Source organism: Pelophylax lessonae (genome assembly GCF_965119305.1).
Source record: "Pelophylax lessonae genome assembly, chromosome: 1".
NCBI classification, from domain to species: domain Eukaryota; kingdom Metazoa; phylum Chordata; class Amphibia; order Anura; family Ranidae; genus Pelophylax; species Pelophylax lessonae.
The window spans coordinates 101,966,111-101,983,905 of record NC_138768.1 but is presented as its reverse complement, the minus strand read 5'-3'; the positions used below and the strand labels follow the sequence as shown (position 1 = coordinate 101,983,905).

General features: G+C 40.4%; 1 protein-coding gene across 1 annotated transcript in view; it reads left to right on the top strand.

Annotated features, from left to right (window-relative positions):
- The window catches only part of CDC20B (cell division cycle 20B), a gene marked incomplete at its 5' end in the record, with an annotated part of 89,058 nt that overhangs the window by 62,481 nt on the left and 8,782 nt on the right, over nucleotides 1-17,795 (top strand). The window contains 4 exons of the mRNA XM_082243789.1: nucleotides 7,144-7,239; nucleotides 9,860-10,056; nucleotides 10,136-10,230; nucleotides 10,749-10,974. Of these exons, the coding sequence (XP_082099915.1) occupies nucleotides 7,144-7,239; nucleotides 9,860-10,056; nucleotides 10,136-10,230; nucleotides 10,749-10,974 (614 nt within the window). The remainder of the gene's footprint in view (nucleotides 1-7,143; nucleotides 7,240-9,859; nucleotides 10,057-10,135; nucleotides 10,231-10,748; nucleotides 10,975-17,795) is intronic.

Sequence of the window (17,795 nt, the reverse complement as noted above, 5' to 3'; positions counted from 1 at the left end):
ATGAACGCTGGTGGAATCACGTGCGGGGACGCCAACAGCGTGTGACGTCAACCCCGCATGGATGGATGTGACGCCGATGCTTCGCGGCCGCGACCGAAGGTCCCGCCCCCACCTCGGCACACAGCCAGAGGGGAGAGAGAGAAGAACGGACGCGGGCGGGGCGCATCGCAGTTCCCATCTGTAGACCACACGGGAGACACACACCACCCTATGGCATGAGTAGAATGATGGAATGATCGGAAACAGTATGGAATAACATGCACAATACATATGCAAAACCCGGGGCATTAATATATCCTGTAAAATGTGGTGCCAATATACATAATAACATATTAGATAACGATAATAAAATCATTGGTGTCACATCTCCATCCCTTGATCAATCTAATAATGGGAAAAGGGGGGGGGGGAGAAACAATGGAAAGGGAGGGGAAGGAAAGAAGGGAGGGAAGGGGGGAGGAGGGGAAAGGAACTAGGGAGGAAATGGGAAAACATTAAGGGTGGGTGGGACTTTATATGAGACTCCTGCCTAGAGTCTCCATCCCTATGTATACATGAATGTCTAGAGCACATGGTGCTCAAAAATAATTTGGGGCTTATATTTATATATACACATACACTATATATATACACTCAAGGGCCACTTTATTAGGCACACCTGTTAAATTCCTTCATAACACAAATTGCTAATCAGCCAATCACATAGCAGCAACTAGGTATCTAGATGTGGTGATGAAGTTCGAGAACCGAGCATCACAATGGGGAAGAAAGGGGATTTAAGTGACTTTGAATGTGGCATGGTTGTTGGTGCCAGACTGGCTGGTCTGGGTATTTCAAAAACTGCTGATCTACTGGGATTTTCACGCATAACCATCTCGAGGGTTTACAGAGAATGATCTAAAAAAGAGAAAATATCCAGTGAGGGCAAGTTGTGTGGTCGAAAACCCCTTGTTGATGTCAGAGGTCAGAGGAGAATGGGCAGACATTAAAAATTATAGAAAGGCACCAGTGTACTCCTTACAACCAAGGTATGCAGAATACCATCTCTGAATGCACAACACATCGAACCTTGAAGCAGATGGACTACAGCAGCAGAAGATCACTCCAGGTGCCACTCCTGTCAGCTAAAGGAAGCTAAGGAAACTGAGTCTAGAATTTGCACAGGCTCACCAAAATTGGACAATAGAAGATTGGAAAACAATTGCCTGGTCTGATGAGTTTAAATTTCAGCTGCGACATTCAGATGGTCGGGTCAGAATTTGGCTTAAACATCATGAAAGCATGGATCCATCCTGCCTTGTATCAACGGTTCAGGCTGGTAGTGTAATGGTGTGGGGGATATTTTCTTGGCACACTTTTGTCCCTTAGTACCAATTGAGCATCGTTTAAACGCCACGGCCTACCTGAGTATGGTTGCTGACCATGTCCATCCCTTTATGACTACAGTGTACCCATCTTCTGATGGCTCCTTCCAGCAGGATAATACACCATGGCACAAAGCTCAAATCATCTCACCACTGGTTTCTTGAACATGACAATGAGATCACTGTACTCCAATGGCCTCTACACCGTCGTCTGACAGCCTATGGACTTTTGTAATTTTGCTGCATAGCCTTGTACACTCAAAAATCTTAGAACAGCTATAAGAGGGTCTGAGACTCAAAATACCGTTTCCATGTTTAGTACTTGATTAGCGGCAAAGCTGCTGGGCCCAATTTACACAACTCTTGATTGGCTGTCTAGTTATAACTAAAAATGCTTGCTTAGCGTTCTCCCTCCTCTCACAACAAACACAAGGATGTAGGCTTGCTCAGTGTGAATGTGCACATTACAAAGATCATTCTGCTGCCTTATCATGCAGGACCTCACAACCAATTTGTCAATCTCCATAGGTAGCTTTGGTTTACTGCTCTATATTTATAGATGCATGGTACAGGATAAATGTACCCCATCTCCCATCCCCACTGCCCATCTCTCTCTATTTGATTCCTGGGTTAACAATCTAGCACCAGGACCTTCTCACAGTTTACTTTCTGGAGGTGCTCTTCTTCCTTCTTCTCATTGGCTAGCCAATGGAGGGGTCCTCTTATTAGTGATCGACCAATATCATTTTTTTAATGCCGATATCGATATTTTGGTCATCGGATATCGGTATCGGCCGATATTTTCGGACATGTAAACATTTTTTTTTTCTAAAGGTACTCCTTGTGGAGGGATCTGGGGGTTTAAAAGACCCCAAACCCCTCCTCGGCACTGAAAAGCATTCAAAACACCAGGTTTGGCTGCTTTGAATGCTGTCAGTTTTTTTAATTTGGCCTTGAGTACCAGGAAGTGATGTCATGACATCACTTCCGGGTTTTTTACATGGAGACCGGCGATTGCATGCAGGGATACCAGATTTCACGGGACACATTTTCATGCTACACCGGTTCTTCTCTTTGGTGGAAGCAGGGGAGGTAGGATGCCCGGGTCTCCGTCCCCTCCCACTCCTTGTAGTGACAGCCAAGTGGGTTCTCAGCCACATCGGTTGTCATTACAAGTCAGCCGTCCGTCGGCTATGGACACCGGTACCGGGGTGATGCCTCTAGCTGCAGGCATCACCCTAGGACATGCACTTTCCCTAAATATTGGCAATATCGATAACCTCAGGGGTCGATTCCGATATATCGGGGAAAGTGCATATTGGCCCCCGATATATCGGTGTTGCCGAAAATCGGTCGATCTCTACCTCTTATTGAATGGTACTGTACAAGGGTTATAAAGCAGCACTGAATTAGGGGTCTCCGCAGGAGGAGAAGGTGTGAGAAAGAAACCTGGAAGGAGGAACTCAGGTTAGCATAACTGGCTTTACCAAGTAAGGAAAACTGTGCAGAATGTGTTACAGGGGGGTGGGAGGTATAGGCAAAAACTAATATTTTTTGGGTTAAGCTTTAAGCTTAAGCCTGGGCAACCATGGCCTCATGACATACTTAATTGAAACCGAAAAGTAATAAGCAACTTCTGCAGGAAACATTGTATTAAAAACAAGATATTTGCAAATGTTAATGCAAAGTTACATTTTATTTCATAAAATTGGGCATGTAGAAAGGTGTCCAGACTTTTGCTTAGCCTAAATGACTATTTTCTGCAGCTGTTGTTTAGTACTTCTCACTTATAAAATTAGCAAAATATGTCATTTGGGCAGCTGTACTAGCTGCTGTATACATTGTTACATAAAACTGGGGGCCATCCTTTGGCCTTGATTTGATGATGTTGTTCAGTATGGGAACACAGTATTGGGGATCATAGACGGTTTCTCCCCATTTCAGTGATTATACTAATTTATGATAAAATATTTCTGTTCTCATTATCAGTGTATACACACATCAGATTGTGGCTTGATGTGATATGAAAGTTACTCAGCTTTTTTATCAGCTATTGAGAACTTTCCATAATGATTAAATTACCAGTATTCGTTGAACAGCCTTTCATCAACATTTACAAAGATAATAATTTTTTTTCTTTATTCTTTGGACTGTGGAAAGCCTAATATACTAAATATATGTGTTTTCCTTATTTAAGGCTTACATAAATCAGAACTATGAGCTAAGGGTGGACATGAGATTATTTAAACCCAGCTAATAATTACCTCTGGGCTGCAGCTTTTTTTACCACATTTCATGTTACACTTATGCAATAACATGCAACATGATCACAGTATGCAGCTCTCCTACCATCCCCTCCACCTAATGAATCTGGGGTTGTCCTCTTTGCAGGGTCCTGTCATTTTTTGAATTCAGGTCTGCATGGCTCCACGCACACATTATCCATTCGCAGAGTTCCATGAATAGAGAGACTTCAAAGCCCATCTGCAACCATGGCAGTGGGACCTGTAGATCTCAATGGAGATTTATAGTTTATTCATACTTCCATACCTCGGTAGAGACCTGTGATTAACTACTTCCGGACCACCTGCCGCCAATTTACTGCGCAAACCGACCTAGGTCTACGTCAGTTGCGCGCCTGCAGCAACGTTGTTGGACCATTAACTGACCTTTTTGACAACTCTCTTCTAACAGACGTTCCCCATAACTTGCAGACAGGTAATAATTTACCTATCCACATGAAGGGTAGCAAGGTAGAGGCTGGCAACTGCAGGCCAGTGAGTTTAACCGCTTCCAGACCACCCGCTGTCTTTTTACTGCGGCAGGGTGGCTCTCCTGCACAAACCGACGTAGACCTACGTCGGTTACACGCGGGAAGCTAAGGGCAAGAGCAAACCGCCGCCGCCATGCTTCTGCCGGCGGCGTGCTCCCTCCCTCACTCGTCAGCGGGGACTCCGTTGCACTGGGCAGGCGGCTCTGATTGCCGCCTGACACCCGCGATTGCTCCCCGATGAGAGAGAAGAACGGTCAGCTGTTCTAAACACAGTTGACCGTTCTTCTCTCTGGAATGATCACAGAGCTCCTGTGATACTTCTATGTAGGATCACATGTCTCTATGGTCATTTCACAAGCCCCGCCCCCATACATTTAGAATTACTCCCCTAGGCTCACATTTAACCCCTTGATCACCCACAGTGCTAACCCCTTCCCTGCCAGTGTCATTAGTACAGTAACTGTGCATATTTTTAGCATTGATTACTGTATTAATGTCACTGGTCCCTCCAAAAGTGTCAAAAATTTCAGTTAGGGGTCCGATCTGTCTGCCGCAATGTCGCAGTCAAGCAAAAAATCGTAGATCGCCGCCATTACTAGTAAAGAAAAAAAAAAACAATAAAAATAACATAAATCTTTCCCGTAGTTAGTAGGCGCGATAACTTTTGCGCAAACCAATCAAAATACACTTATTGCGATTTTTTTACCAAAAATATGTAGCAGAAAAAAAACTGGCCTAAAATGTTAAACAATTTTGATTTTTACATTTTTTTTGGGAATGTTTCATAGAAGAATGTGAAAAATATATATATTTTTTTCAGAATTGTCGCTCTTTTTTTGTTTATAGCGGAAAAAATAAAAATCGCACAGGTGATCAAATACCACCAAAAGAAATCTCTATTTGTGGGGAAAAAAGGAGATCAATTTTATTTGGGTACAGTGTTGCAAGACCACGCAATTGTCCGTTTAAGTAACGCAGTGCTGAATCGCAAAAAATGGGCTGGTCATTAAGGGGGAAAATCCTTTCCGATCCAGAAGTGGTTAAAGGAATAATCCATTGAAGCCTGTGCATGGCATCCATGAGCCACTAATTGCATGTGCAATGCTCTGCAGGCTTAAATGCAGCAAAAAAGAAAATCATGAATCACATTTTTTTTAAATTTAGGTGGGTGCATTTACTATTTCTTTTGCAATATTATTGAATATGCCTTTAATTGTACAGACCAACATACAAGAAAAAGGAGGGAAGGTTTCATGTTTAACTAGCTATAAAGTAGGGATCGAACGATTATCGGCACCACCGATATATCAGGGGCTGATATGCACTTTCCCCAATATATCGGAATTGACCCCTGAGGTTACCAATATTGCTGATATTTCGGGAAAGTGCTTGTACCGGAGTCATGGCTGCAGCTAGAGGCATCACCCCGGTACCGGTGTCCATAGCCGACGGTCGGCTGTCTTGTAATGACAACTGATGCGGCTGAGAATCCCCTTGGCTGTCATTACAAGGAGAGAGAAGGGACGTCCCCCCTCCCGCCGCCTTCCATGGCTCGCCCGGGTCTCTCGTCCCACCGGAAGGCCCAGGCATCCTACCTGCACGGCCGCCGAACAGAAGACCCGATCAAAGCCGCATTCAGTTCTGATTGGGTCTCCATGTAAAAAACCCAGAAGTGATGTCATGACATCACTTCCGGGTACTCGGCACCACATTAAAAAAACTGACAGCATTCAAAACAGCCAAACTTGGCATTTTTAATGTTTATCAGTGCCAAGGAGGGGTTTGGGGTCTTGACCCTCAGATCCCTCCACAAGGAGTACCTGGAAAAAAAAAAATGTTTTTACATGTCCAAAAATGACCAAAATATTGGTATCGGTATCGGCATTAAAAACGATATTGGTCGATCACTACTATAGAGAGTCCTTGATTGTCAGCATGCCTTGCAGACACTCCCTCCTATAGTTAATTTATTAAAGTTTACAACAGAGACGACCAGAGGAGGGTAACAAGAAAGGAAAAATAAATGCAGTTGGTAAATTGCCCCCTTTACCCTACCGCCTTAGGGACTGGCATATACAGTAGTTAGTAGGAAAAACCCCAAAGTAGTTGGGATTTGATATAGCGCTTGCTGTTACTAGCCAGGGGTGGACAATTGGTTGTCAATAGCCTGGGTAGAGATGTTGAGGCAAATATAAAGTGATGGGAATAAATAAATAAATATATATAGAATAAATTAGACTAAATTATTGAACTCAATAAATATGTAAAGCATGTGACTAGATAGTAATGTATCATAATAAAATTTCAGTAGACAATCAATAAATAGTCACAATAAATTAGCTCAAAAAAATCAATCAAATCACATATGTTCCATAAAGTGCAAATAAGTGCCAAATAAGTTCAAATAAAGTTCATAAGTGACTTTGGTGCATGAGAAAAACTTTGGTGCCAAGGGGGGAAAAAAAGTGCAAGTGCTTGTGCTGAATCCTCCAGTAGTCCAACTGCTGGTACTTGTGGTATTGGTCTTATGGAATAATGGGGGTATGCACTCACCAGAAGTTGTGGGTCTTAATTACTGTACGGTAGAAAGACCTTTAGAGCCTTGTGGCCTCCTGGGCTAAAGAGGTGACTGCTGGGCTTTGTAGTCCCCTACGGTCCAGGGTCCCCCTCCTGGATAAGCTGGATCCTCAGGGTCCGGTTAGGATAAAAAATAAATGCTCCAGATAGTGCAGTACCGTTAATATAATCTTTAATATGTAAAGCTGATTGCACGATGCCTGTGAGTGGAGAGCGGTAACTACCGGTTTGCGCTCCACCAGGTTCCCAGAATGTGCAGCGTGCGTTCCACCTGACGCGCGTTTCGTCATAGCGTATGACGTCTTCAGAGTTGCAGTTTTAGTATTTATAGCCCTGCGAAGCCCTTAAGAATAGTACTCATATTGCCATTTTTGTTAACACAAAAAACGGAATAAATCCATTGTATTTCAATATTCTGTCTCTCTTTAGGCTGTCAAAACAAGAAGAAAATATGTGACCATTCTTCTGATACAAATATCCAGCCAGAGATAAAACTGCATGTCACAGGGCTACGAAATGATTATTGTAAGTCCCTGTAAATTACATTTTATTATTATTTTATTTAATGTGTCTATTTGTGTTATTATACTTATTCCATTAGATAAACCAGCATAAAATGACATTAGCTATATTTTATTGAAGTGTCAGGTGCAGTGAACTGAAGGGACCTTGGGTGTATGGAGAAGATTTTTTTTTTTTTTTTTATTATTATCAAATTCCCAATGTGTGATAAGTTGTTACTGAAAATATGCACATGGTTATTTTATTGCAAAACCAAAAATTAAAGCTGCGCTATGGTGAGAATAAATAAATCAAAAATGCTGCTGTGTGGAAAATCAAAAGGATTTTAGAAGTGATAGTGCAAATGCACAGCGCAGATTTGATGTGATAATTATCTAAAAATTATTAAATGTTCTAATCCACCGTGCCAATACAAAAATATATAAATATGTAAATATAGTTAAAAAATTATATAAAATTACTATGTGAATAAAAAAATATGTGTATATATACAGATGCACTTTATAAATATAATCACTCAAAAAAGTGAATAAAAGTTCATAAATATATGTTAAAGTCCTTCAATCTTGAAACAAGTAATTCCAATACTACTCCAGCAGGTGGCCAGTGAAGAATAACGAGAAATAAAAGTGCTCAGGTGCAAAAGTTCTTGTGCAATTTAATGCTGCAATGATGCGGTGGTAAGTGACTGATCCTCTCCCCCAAGGTTGTGAACTTACCGGACCGAGTGGACCCTAAGACCTTATCGTATCAGGGTCACATAGACAGAGTCCGGCTATAGATCCGGGTTGAACTCTTTGGTCTTGGCTGGGAACCCCCAGGTTCTCCTATAGACTGGCACCGAATCACAGTGGGGATCGTATGCATAAAAGGAAAGAGATCTCCAATAGTGTAATATTGTATGAAATTCACTATTTATTAAAAGACAGATGAAACACTCACATTTGATGCATTAAAAACAGGTGTTGTATCGTCATATGTCCCCGGTATAGCTGTCAGGAATCGCGGTGTGCAGCGGGCTCCTCTGGCTCCAGCGCGCGTTCCACCGCTACCGGAAATGACGCGTCGACGCGTTTCGCCCACCCACTGGGCGTTATCAAATACGTCTTTGATAACGCCCAGTGGGTGGGCGAAACGCGTTGACGCAATTTCTGGTTCCACGCCTTCCGTTGCATCATTTCCGGTAGCGGTGGAACGCACGCCGGAGCCAGAGGAGCCCGCTGCACACTGCGATTCCTGACAGCTATACCGGGGACATATGACAATGGCCATAAACTCTGGCCAGTTTCCTCCTGGCTCTCTCATCCAGTTTGGAACGATGTCCTGATCCAGGGAGGGTCTGTGTTGTAGGGACCGACTGATATTATTTTTTCATTGCCGACACCGATATTTTGGTCACGGCGTATCGGTATCGGCTGCTATGACCCGATATTTTCGTACATTAAAAAAAAAAACATTTTTTTTTTACATTTTTTTTACTTGACAGGTACTCTTGTGGAGGGATCTGGGGGTCTGCACTTAAAAACATTCAAAACGCCAAGTTTGGCTGTTTTAAATGCTGTCATTTTTTTAAATCTGGGTCTCCGGGTGGGATGGGAGACCCAGGCGAGCCATGGAAGTCGGCGGGAGGGGGGGATGTCCCATCCCGCTCCTTGTAATAACAGCCGAGTGGCTTCTTAGCCGCATCGGTTGTCATTACAAGATAGCCGACCGTTGGCTATGGACGCCGGTACCAGGATGACGCCTCTAGCTGCAGGCATCACTCCGGTACAAGCACTTTCCCGAAATATCGGTCGTATTGGCCACCATATCGGGGAAAGTGCATAACGGCCCTCGAAATACCGGATTTGCTGATAATCGGTCGATCCCTACTGTGTTGTACCAAATACCTTCCACTCCTTAATAATAGACTTCACTGTGATTCTAGGCATTCATAAAGCCTTTGAAATGTTTTTGTATCCATCTCATGTCTTGTGCCTGTCCATAACTTTATCCCGGAAATCTTTTGACAGTGCCTTGCCACTCATAGTTGATTGTTTGCTTCAATTGCACTATCAGGGTCTGAAATGCTCCAAGAAAGCTCTTTTCACGCTGAGCTAATAAAAATTACCACAGCTGATCACAATTGAAAGTCAAATGGCTTTGTGCGCCATTGAGAAGGTGATTAGCTACACCTGATTACGTTTACAAGTAATTTTTAAGAAGTCATTCAGTGAAGTCTATTATTAAGGAGTGGAAGGTATTTGGTACAACACAGATCCTCCCTGAATCATAACGTCGCTCAAATTGATCCTTTTTACAACTCTGTTTTTGATTTTTTTTTTTCTGACATTTTGGTGTTATATCTTTCACTTGGATATAAGTTGTAAATACAGCTGGATAAAACATAAACTGTGTCTGTCTTTATTTCAGGCTGCAATGCGTCAAAATGTGATTATTTTAAAGGGGGTACATTTTTTCTATACCCACTGTATACATGAGTACATTCAGCACCCATGTCACTGGATTTTATCTAGGAGGATATTTGCTTTTAAATGCATTTGATTACCTTTTAAATCAATGATGTAAATAACACTGCCTTTAATACAGTTTAAATATGATATGTGCATGTTTTTCTCTACAGATCTGAACCTGCTGGACTGGAGTTCAGAAAATCTTGTTGCCATAGGGTTAAAATCAATGACATGTATCTGGAATGGAGAAAGCAATATTGTGACACAATCGATACATTTAGATTCACTGTCCACATATATTTCTTCAGTATCATGGATGAGTGGTGGGACATGTCTGGCCATTGGGACCAGCAACGGGGAAGTCCAGGTACAGTTTTGTACATTAGCCTTATTCATAAGAATTCATAGTTGTCTAGTAAATCCATGAATATGTTATTCTATTATAGTTATGGGATATTGAAACCCAGAAAAGGCTCAGGAACATGCTGGGACATATGTCTGTAGTTGGAGCTCTGAGCTGGAATCAGCATATCCTCAGCAGGTGAGGAATAAAAGAAAATAGCACACATGCAAATATTTTCTGTTTTTACACATCTGCCTTAGATAATGATCAGTTAGCATGCTAGAGATTTACTATGAAATTAGAGTACGGTTAAAACCTCCCCTTCTGTATTAATTAAAATAAAAATAAAAAAAGGTACCTTCATATTAAAACTTCACTCTGTTTTCTGTATGTATTTCTAATGGGTTTTCCATTCTCAGAGAGAAAATAGGAAACCTTCCCATATAGCTCATGCTAGTGATCAGCTCTGTGGATTGCCAATGCTTCTAAAGTTTGGAGTGTCTTGTCCTTTTTGATGTAGCACTTATTAGCATAAACTCTTACTGCCAGGAAACTAGCATTTTGAGAAGGAGGCATTCAAAAGCAGCGTCTAGTAGTTCCTTTATGACAGGTTTGCTGTTAATATGTAATTATAATCAGGCATATAAAATGAGAATTATAAAGATGTTGTCAGTTGAAAAAATGCTATTTGTGCTTTATTGTTAATTATAATACAGTGGTTCCAGGCTTGGCCATATACACCACCATGATGTTCGTGTGGCACAACACCAAATGGGAACACTACGTCACCAGCAAGGCATTTGTAGTCTAAAGTGGTCACCATCAGAAAAGCACTTGGCCAGTGGATCAAGCGATGGTCACCTAAATATCTGGCCATATGATCCAGGATCGATCAAGCTAAACACTCCTCTACAGAACATCCAGCACCCCACTGCTGTAAAGGTGAGATTCAGATACATTTGTGTTATCAGTTCACCATGTAGACCATAATAAAGGACTAGGACTGGATTAGGACCTGGGATTTAAAAAAAAAAAACCCAAACAGTGCAATTTCTTTTATGAACACATCCACATCCATGAACAATAGATCTACCCGTGCAACTATAGACCCCCGTCAGTAAAAATAGATCTCCCAGCAGCCAGCACCCTCTATGAGCCACTAACAATAAACCCCTTCCTCAACAGTAGAATCTTCCAAGCAAAATCTGCCCCCCCCCCCAGCAACAATAGATTCTCCAGCAGCCAACATCAATACACCCTCCAGCACACCTTTGCCCCCCTTGCCTTTACATACATTTTGTGCTGGAGGGGCTGGAACTGGGTTCCCCCACGTTCACACTGAAAAAATGCCCTGGCCAAAACTATCTACAGTGGATATAAAAAGTCTACACAACCCGGTTAAAATGTCAGGTTTCTGTGATGTCAAAAAATTAGACAAAGGTAAATCATTTCAGAACTTTTTACACCTTTAATGTGACCTATAAACTGTACACCTCAATTGAAAAAAAACTGAAATATTTTAGGGGAGAAAGTAAAAAAATAAAATAATGCGGTTGCATAAGTCTGCACTCCCTCTTAAAACTGGGGATGTAGCTGTGTTCAGAATTAAGCAATCACATTCAAACTCATGTTAAATAGGGGTCAGTACACACCTGTCATCATTTAAAATGCCACCGTTTAACCCCTATCAAATTTCAGCTGTTCTAGTAGGTCTTTCCTGACATTTTTTTAGTCCCATCCTACAGCAAAAGGCATGGTCCGCTTCCAAAGCATCAGAGGGATCTCATTGTTAAAAGGTATCAGTCAGGATAAGGGTACAAAAGAATTTCCAAGGCATTGGATATACCATGGAACACAGTGAAGACAGTCAAATTTGTTAAAAAGACAAGAAGAAAACTGGTCAGGGAGGCTGCCAAGAAGCCTACAGCAACATTAAAGGAGCTGCAGGAATATCTTGCAAGTACTGGCTGTGTGGTACATGTGACAACAATCTCCCATATTCTTCATATGTCTGGGCTAAGGGGTAGGGTGGCAAGATGAAAGCCTTTTCTTACAAAGAAAAACATCGAAGCCCGGCTAAATTTTGCAAAAACACATCTGAATTCTCCCGAAAGCATGTGGGAAAATATGTTATTGTCTGATAAAACTAAGATTATGTCAGAATGTTTATACTGCTCTGATAAACAGTGTCTATTTATGCAAATAAGCAAGGATCTATAAGAAAGGAAATTCTGAACTTATTTCCATAAATCAACAAAAACTCGAGATCGTTTATTGACGCTAACCTGAAGATAAGAGCAATACAATTTTGTGCAAAAATATCTATATTTATTAAATAAAATCAGTGCAGAATAATGTCAAAAATATAACTGGTAATAAACACAAAATGCGGAACATAGTTCAATAATTTGTATTACACAGGTAATGTGAGAAATGCAATCAAAGGATATAATTACAGAATATCAAAGTAACCAAAACCCATAACTTCTGGAATGTGATTAATAGCTTCTCATGAGCTCACAAAATATGGAAACAAAATTATACAGATTTGACACGTGACCTCTCTCAGCCAACAGATGTTCACAACTTGAACTCAACGTTAAAAAAAATGCATGGACACAAATTGTTACACCATGCACCAAGACTTGAAGTCAAGATAGTTTTTGGTAAAATAAACTTCTATTACAATAATTTATTTTAATAATACATCACAACTGCACCATTTTACTGTGGACTGAAATCAGCCTCAATGGAATATAATACATATGTGTAAAAATTCCCAAGATAAAAAAATAGACCAGTCATACTGCAGTTATAATGATCTAAATTCAAATCTTGATGCTATAAGGATAATAGTGGTTCAGTCAGACGTATACAGCAAGCAAATTGCCTATAGAAAATATAGAAATGTATACTTTACCAAAACCTTCTATGTCTGTTGCCTGGGATGTCACTATTGAATAGCCTGCCTCAGCTTCAAAAGTCTCCCATCAGTGTGTCAGAACCTCCTCAGAGTATTCCTACTTCCTTCCTGATCTTTTCAATTCCTCCTCGTCTCTCACTTACACTAAACATTTATCCTATGGGAATGTGGGCGTTAATTTTGTTTTCCACATGAAAATACATCAGATAGGGGCTCATCCTCTATATGGCTCTATCTCACCATATCAACAGGGGGCACTGTTTGTCTGTTTACCAATTTGGGGAAAATGGTTTAATTCAACTTCAACTCAACTTCAATTTCTCAAAGATAGCCTTCTGACCTAAGCCTTGGAGAAAAACTTAAATCTTATGGATGTTTACCCCCCCCCCCCCATGTTACTTCACTGTCAAGAATACAGACTCTACCAAGATATATATTACCTGAATAGAAGTTTTAAATCACAGCAATTAACATTCCTTGTAAGTGAAACAACTTAAAAACGGAACTATATAGTTCTTTACACAGAAAAAGATAATGGTATACATATCACCCTATTCTATATATTTAAAGCTTTTACCTACTATATCAATGGTGATATATATAAAATTCAAGGAGTACCTCCCCCACAACATATAATGAATATCGGTTGAATATTATAACAGTAAATATATATAAAACGTTCCTAGAATGTATTCAATTAAGTAGGCCTACATATATGCTTCATATAATATAATGACATAAAAATATTGTTGCTAATACAATTACTACAAATAATAATAATGTTTCCTCAAGCAGATTTTTAAATGAGCCTTAAAAAAATGAAACACTCCGATCTCTTGTTCATTGTTGAAATTACAGACAAGAATGAAATCACTCTCATTATAACCCAGCCTGGCACCGTGGCTAGTCCTTATCTCGGCGTGTTGTCTGGGTCCCTTTAATTTATTGGTTTGAGAAGGTCTTTGCTGAGACTATAAGATTTTCTGTAAGAATCTTTACCCAAGGACAATGAACTTACATTCACCTCATGACAAAATGGCTGCCAGGCTGCCCAATATAACAATATGTATAAAATAATATGTATGCACCTTATATGATTCCTTTTAGCCCCAATAGTTCTGACAGTTGAACTTTAATTTAAAAAGTTATGTTTGACGCAAACACAACATTGCACTTCATCAAAAGAACACTATACCCACAGTGAAACATGGTGGTGGCAGCATTATGGTTTGGGGATGCTTTTCTTCAGCTGGAACAGGGGCCTTGGTCAAGGTAGAGGAAATTATGAACAGTTCCAAATACCAGTCAATATTGGCACAAAACCTTCAGGCTTCTGCTAGAAAGCTGAACATGAAGAGGAACTTCATCTTTCAGCATGACAACGACCCAAAGCATACATCCAAATCAACAATGGAATTGCTTCACCAGAAGATGATTAAAGTTTTGGAATGGCCCAGCCAGAGCCCAGACCTGAATCTGATTGAAAATCTGTGGGGTGATCTGAAGAGGGCTGTGCACAGGAGATGCCCTCGCAATCTGACAGATTTGGAGTGTTTTTGCAAAGAAGAGTGGGCAAATATTACCAAGTCAAGATGTGCCATGTTGATAGACTCATACCCAAAAACACTTAGTGCTGTAATAAAAGCAAAATGTGCTTCAAAAAAGTATTAGTTTAAGGGTGTGCACACTTATGCAACCATATTATTTTAGTTTTTTATCTTTACTTCCCTCCACCTAAAATATTTCAGTTTTTTTGTTAACCAGAGTTGTACAGTTTATAGGTCACATTAAAGGTATAAAAAAGTTCTGAAATGATTTATCTTTGTCTTACTTTTTTACATCACAGAAACCTGACATTTTAACAGGGACATGTAGACTTTTTATATCCACTGTAAGTGGCATCATGCCTAACAATAAAAGCATTGGAAGACCTATAAGAAAAAACATATTTTTATTTTAACTCTCATTTATTTCAAGCAGACCTAAACTGTATCTGAGCACCTCAAACTGAAAACGCTATTTCATCATTTTTTTTTTTTTTTTCCAAAAATCATTTTTAATATTCAAAGCAAACTCCCCCATCCATCCATGTCTGTGTGCTTTATTTTGTTGAGCAATCACTTTGAAAAACACCCCCCTAACATTTCTAGAATGAATGAATGTGCACTATTACCAAACTGCAGCCCTTTGTTTTTCACAAACCCCCAAATCTGGAGGTTTTAACCACTTTAAGACCGGAAGGATTTGCCCCCTTAATGACCAGGCCCTATTTTGCTCTGCGTTACTTTAACGGACAATTGCGCGGTCGTGCAACGCTGTACCTAAATAAAATTGACGTCCTTTTTTACCCACAAATAGAGCTTTCTATTGGTGGTATTTGATCACCTGTGCAATTTTTATTTTTTGCGCTATAAACAAAAAAAGAGCAACAATTTTGAAAAAAAAAACAATATTTTTCACATTCTGCTATATGACATTCTCAAAAAAAATGTAAAAATCTAAATTTTTTAATATTTTAGGCCAATTTGTTTTCTGCTACATATTTTTGGTAAACAAAAATCGCAATAAGCATATTTTAATTGGTTTGGGCAAAAGTTATCGCGTCTACGGGAAAGATTTCTGTCATTTTTATTGTTTTTTTTTTTTTTACTAGTAATGGCGGCAATCTGTGATTTTTTTGCGGGACTGCGACATTGCGGGTGACAGATCAGACCACTAACTGACATTTTTGACACTTTTGTGGGTACCAGTGACATTACTACAGTAATCAGTGCTAAAAATATGCACTGTTACTGTAATAATGACACTGGCAGGGAAGGGGTTAACAGTATAGGTGATCAAGGGGTTAAATGTGACCCTAGGGGAGTGATTGTAACTGTGGGGGGGGGGGGGCGTGGCTTCTTAAATGACCATAGAGACATGTGATCCTATATAGAAGGATCACAGGGGCTCTATGGTCATTCCAGGGAGAAGAACGGTCGGCTGTGTTTACAACAGCCGACCGTCCTTCTCTCTCAGCGGGGAGCGATCGCGGTTGTGAGGCGCCAATCAAAGCCGCCTGACCCATGTATCGGCTTCCCCGCTGCCGATTGGGGGTGGGAGTGCGCTCGCTCCCTAACTTCCCGCACGTGACCGATGTAGACCTACGTCGGTTTGCACAGGAGAGCCACCCTGCCGCAGTAAAAAGGCGGTGGGTGGTCATGAAGTGGTTAAAGGATAAATCTTGTATCTCTCATAAGCTGTTACTTGCCTATGGATTCAGTAAAACATCAAAAAATAAACATAAACCCTAACAGAATGACATATAGTTTGCTTAAGCACTGTGTGTCATTAAAGCGAAACTAAACTGTTTCTGAGCACCACAAACAGAAAATGCCAGTTAATTATTTTAATATTCATAGTAAACTCACCCATCTATCCATGTCTCCATGCTTTATTCTGTTGGGAAATCGCTTTGAAAAACATTCCTCTAGCATATCTAGCCACGGCCATTTTGAGTAAGGGCAGATAATTTATGTAGCATTTACTTCCTGGAACCCATCTGCCCTTAGCTCAGGCATGCAGGCAGGAGGATGTGCTTAGCTGAGAACCCCCCCTTCTCCTCCAGATGAAAGAATAAAATGCCCAATGAAGACTCCTGGGATGTATGTTATCATTTGCCTAGGCCAGAAACCAGGCAGAAACTGAGCAAAGTAAAAAAAATTGTAAAACAAGGAAATATAATGTACCTTCCTATGTATTTACTAATGCTAGCAGCATAAGAATTAAACATTGGTATTGTTGATTGAGAGAGTTTAGTTCTGCTTTAAAGTTGAAGTAAATCCTTTTTTTGGCACCTATAATAAGGCTTACCTGTAGGTACAGTGAATATCTCCAAAGCCTGCACGGTTTAGGAAATATTCACGCTGCATGCAGCCAGTGACATCACCAGGGCATGCCCTCTGAAGGGATGGCAAACCCGTGCTGTCCCTTCAGAGCTCCGTGCCGCGGGGGTGTCGTCATTGCAGAACGGCCAAGCAGACAGCTGGAGGACCCCAACCCGGAAGGAAGATGGTGACAGTGTGGCACTGGAGGGCTTTGTTCTAAGGTAAGTATTTCATAATGTTCTAGTATGCAATACATACTAGAACATTATGCCTTCACCTTGCAGGGTTTAAAAAATCGAATTTGGTGCAGCTTACTACCACTTTAAAATGCTTCACGGTTTGGCCTGTTCAGTAGTACTACACAACCTTTACTCAAAATCTTTCTAGTTGTACACCTATGTTCCCTGTCCTCAATTCCAGCTACAATCTTGTTCACATTGTTTATTGGTATAGAAAAGTCAGACAGGTAACATGCAGATAATGGAACCAATGGGAAACATAAAAAAAGAATAACAGCACACTGTACAGTGTACATCTGGTCTGTGAAAAGAACAAATCGGGGGGTGTAACAGATTACACAAACAGTGTGCACCCCATAATGTTAGAAGTAAATAGGCAAGAGCTAGGTAAACTTTTGCTCAAGCCCCTAAATATGGGACCTAAAGATCACTAAATGATTAGGTTTCTACGGTTCACAGAGACCGAGCAGCAAAATATACCAGGGTACCTCTTAGAAGTAGAGTGGACGAGTCTCTTAACCTCCCTGGCGGTATGATTCTTTCGGAATTTAGGTGCTATAAGCGGTACCATTATTTTGCATGTAATTCTTAAGAATGAGCAGCCCAAACCAACTATTTACATATGATTTTTTTTTTTACTGTGCGTTCTTCTTTATAACATCTCAGTTATGATAAAGTTTGAAACACAAAATCATAAATTATAATATAATAAAAAACTATAAATAAGTTAACCAC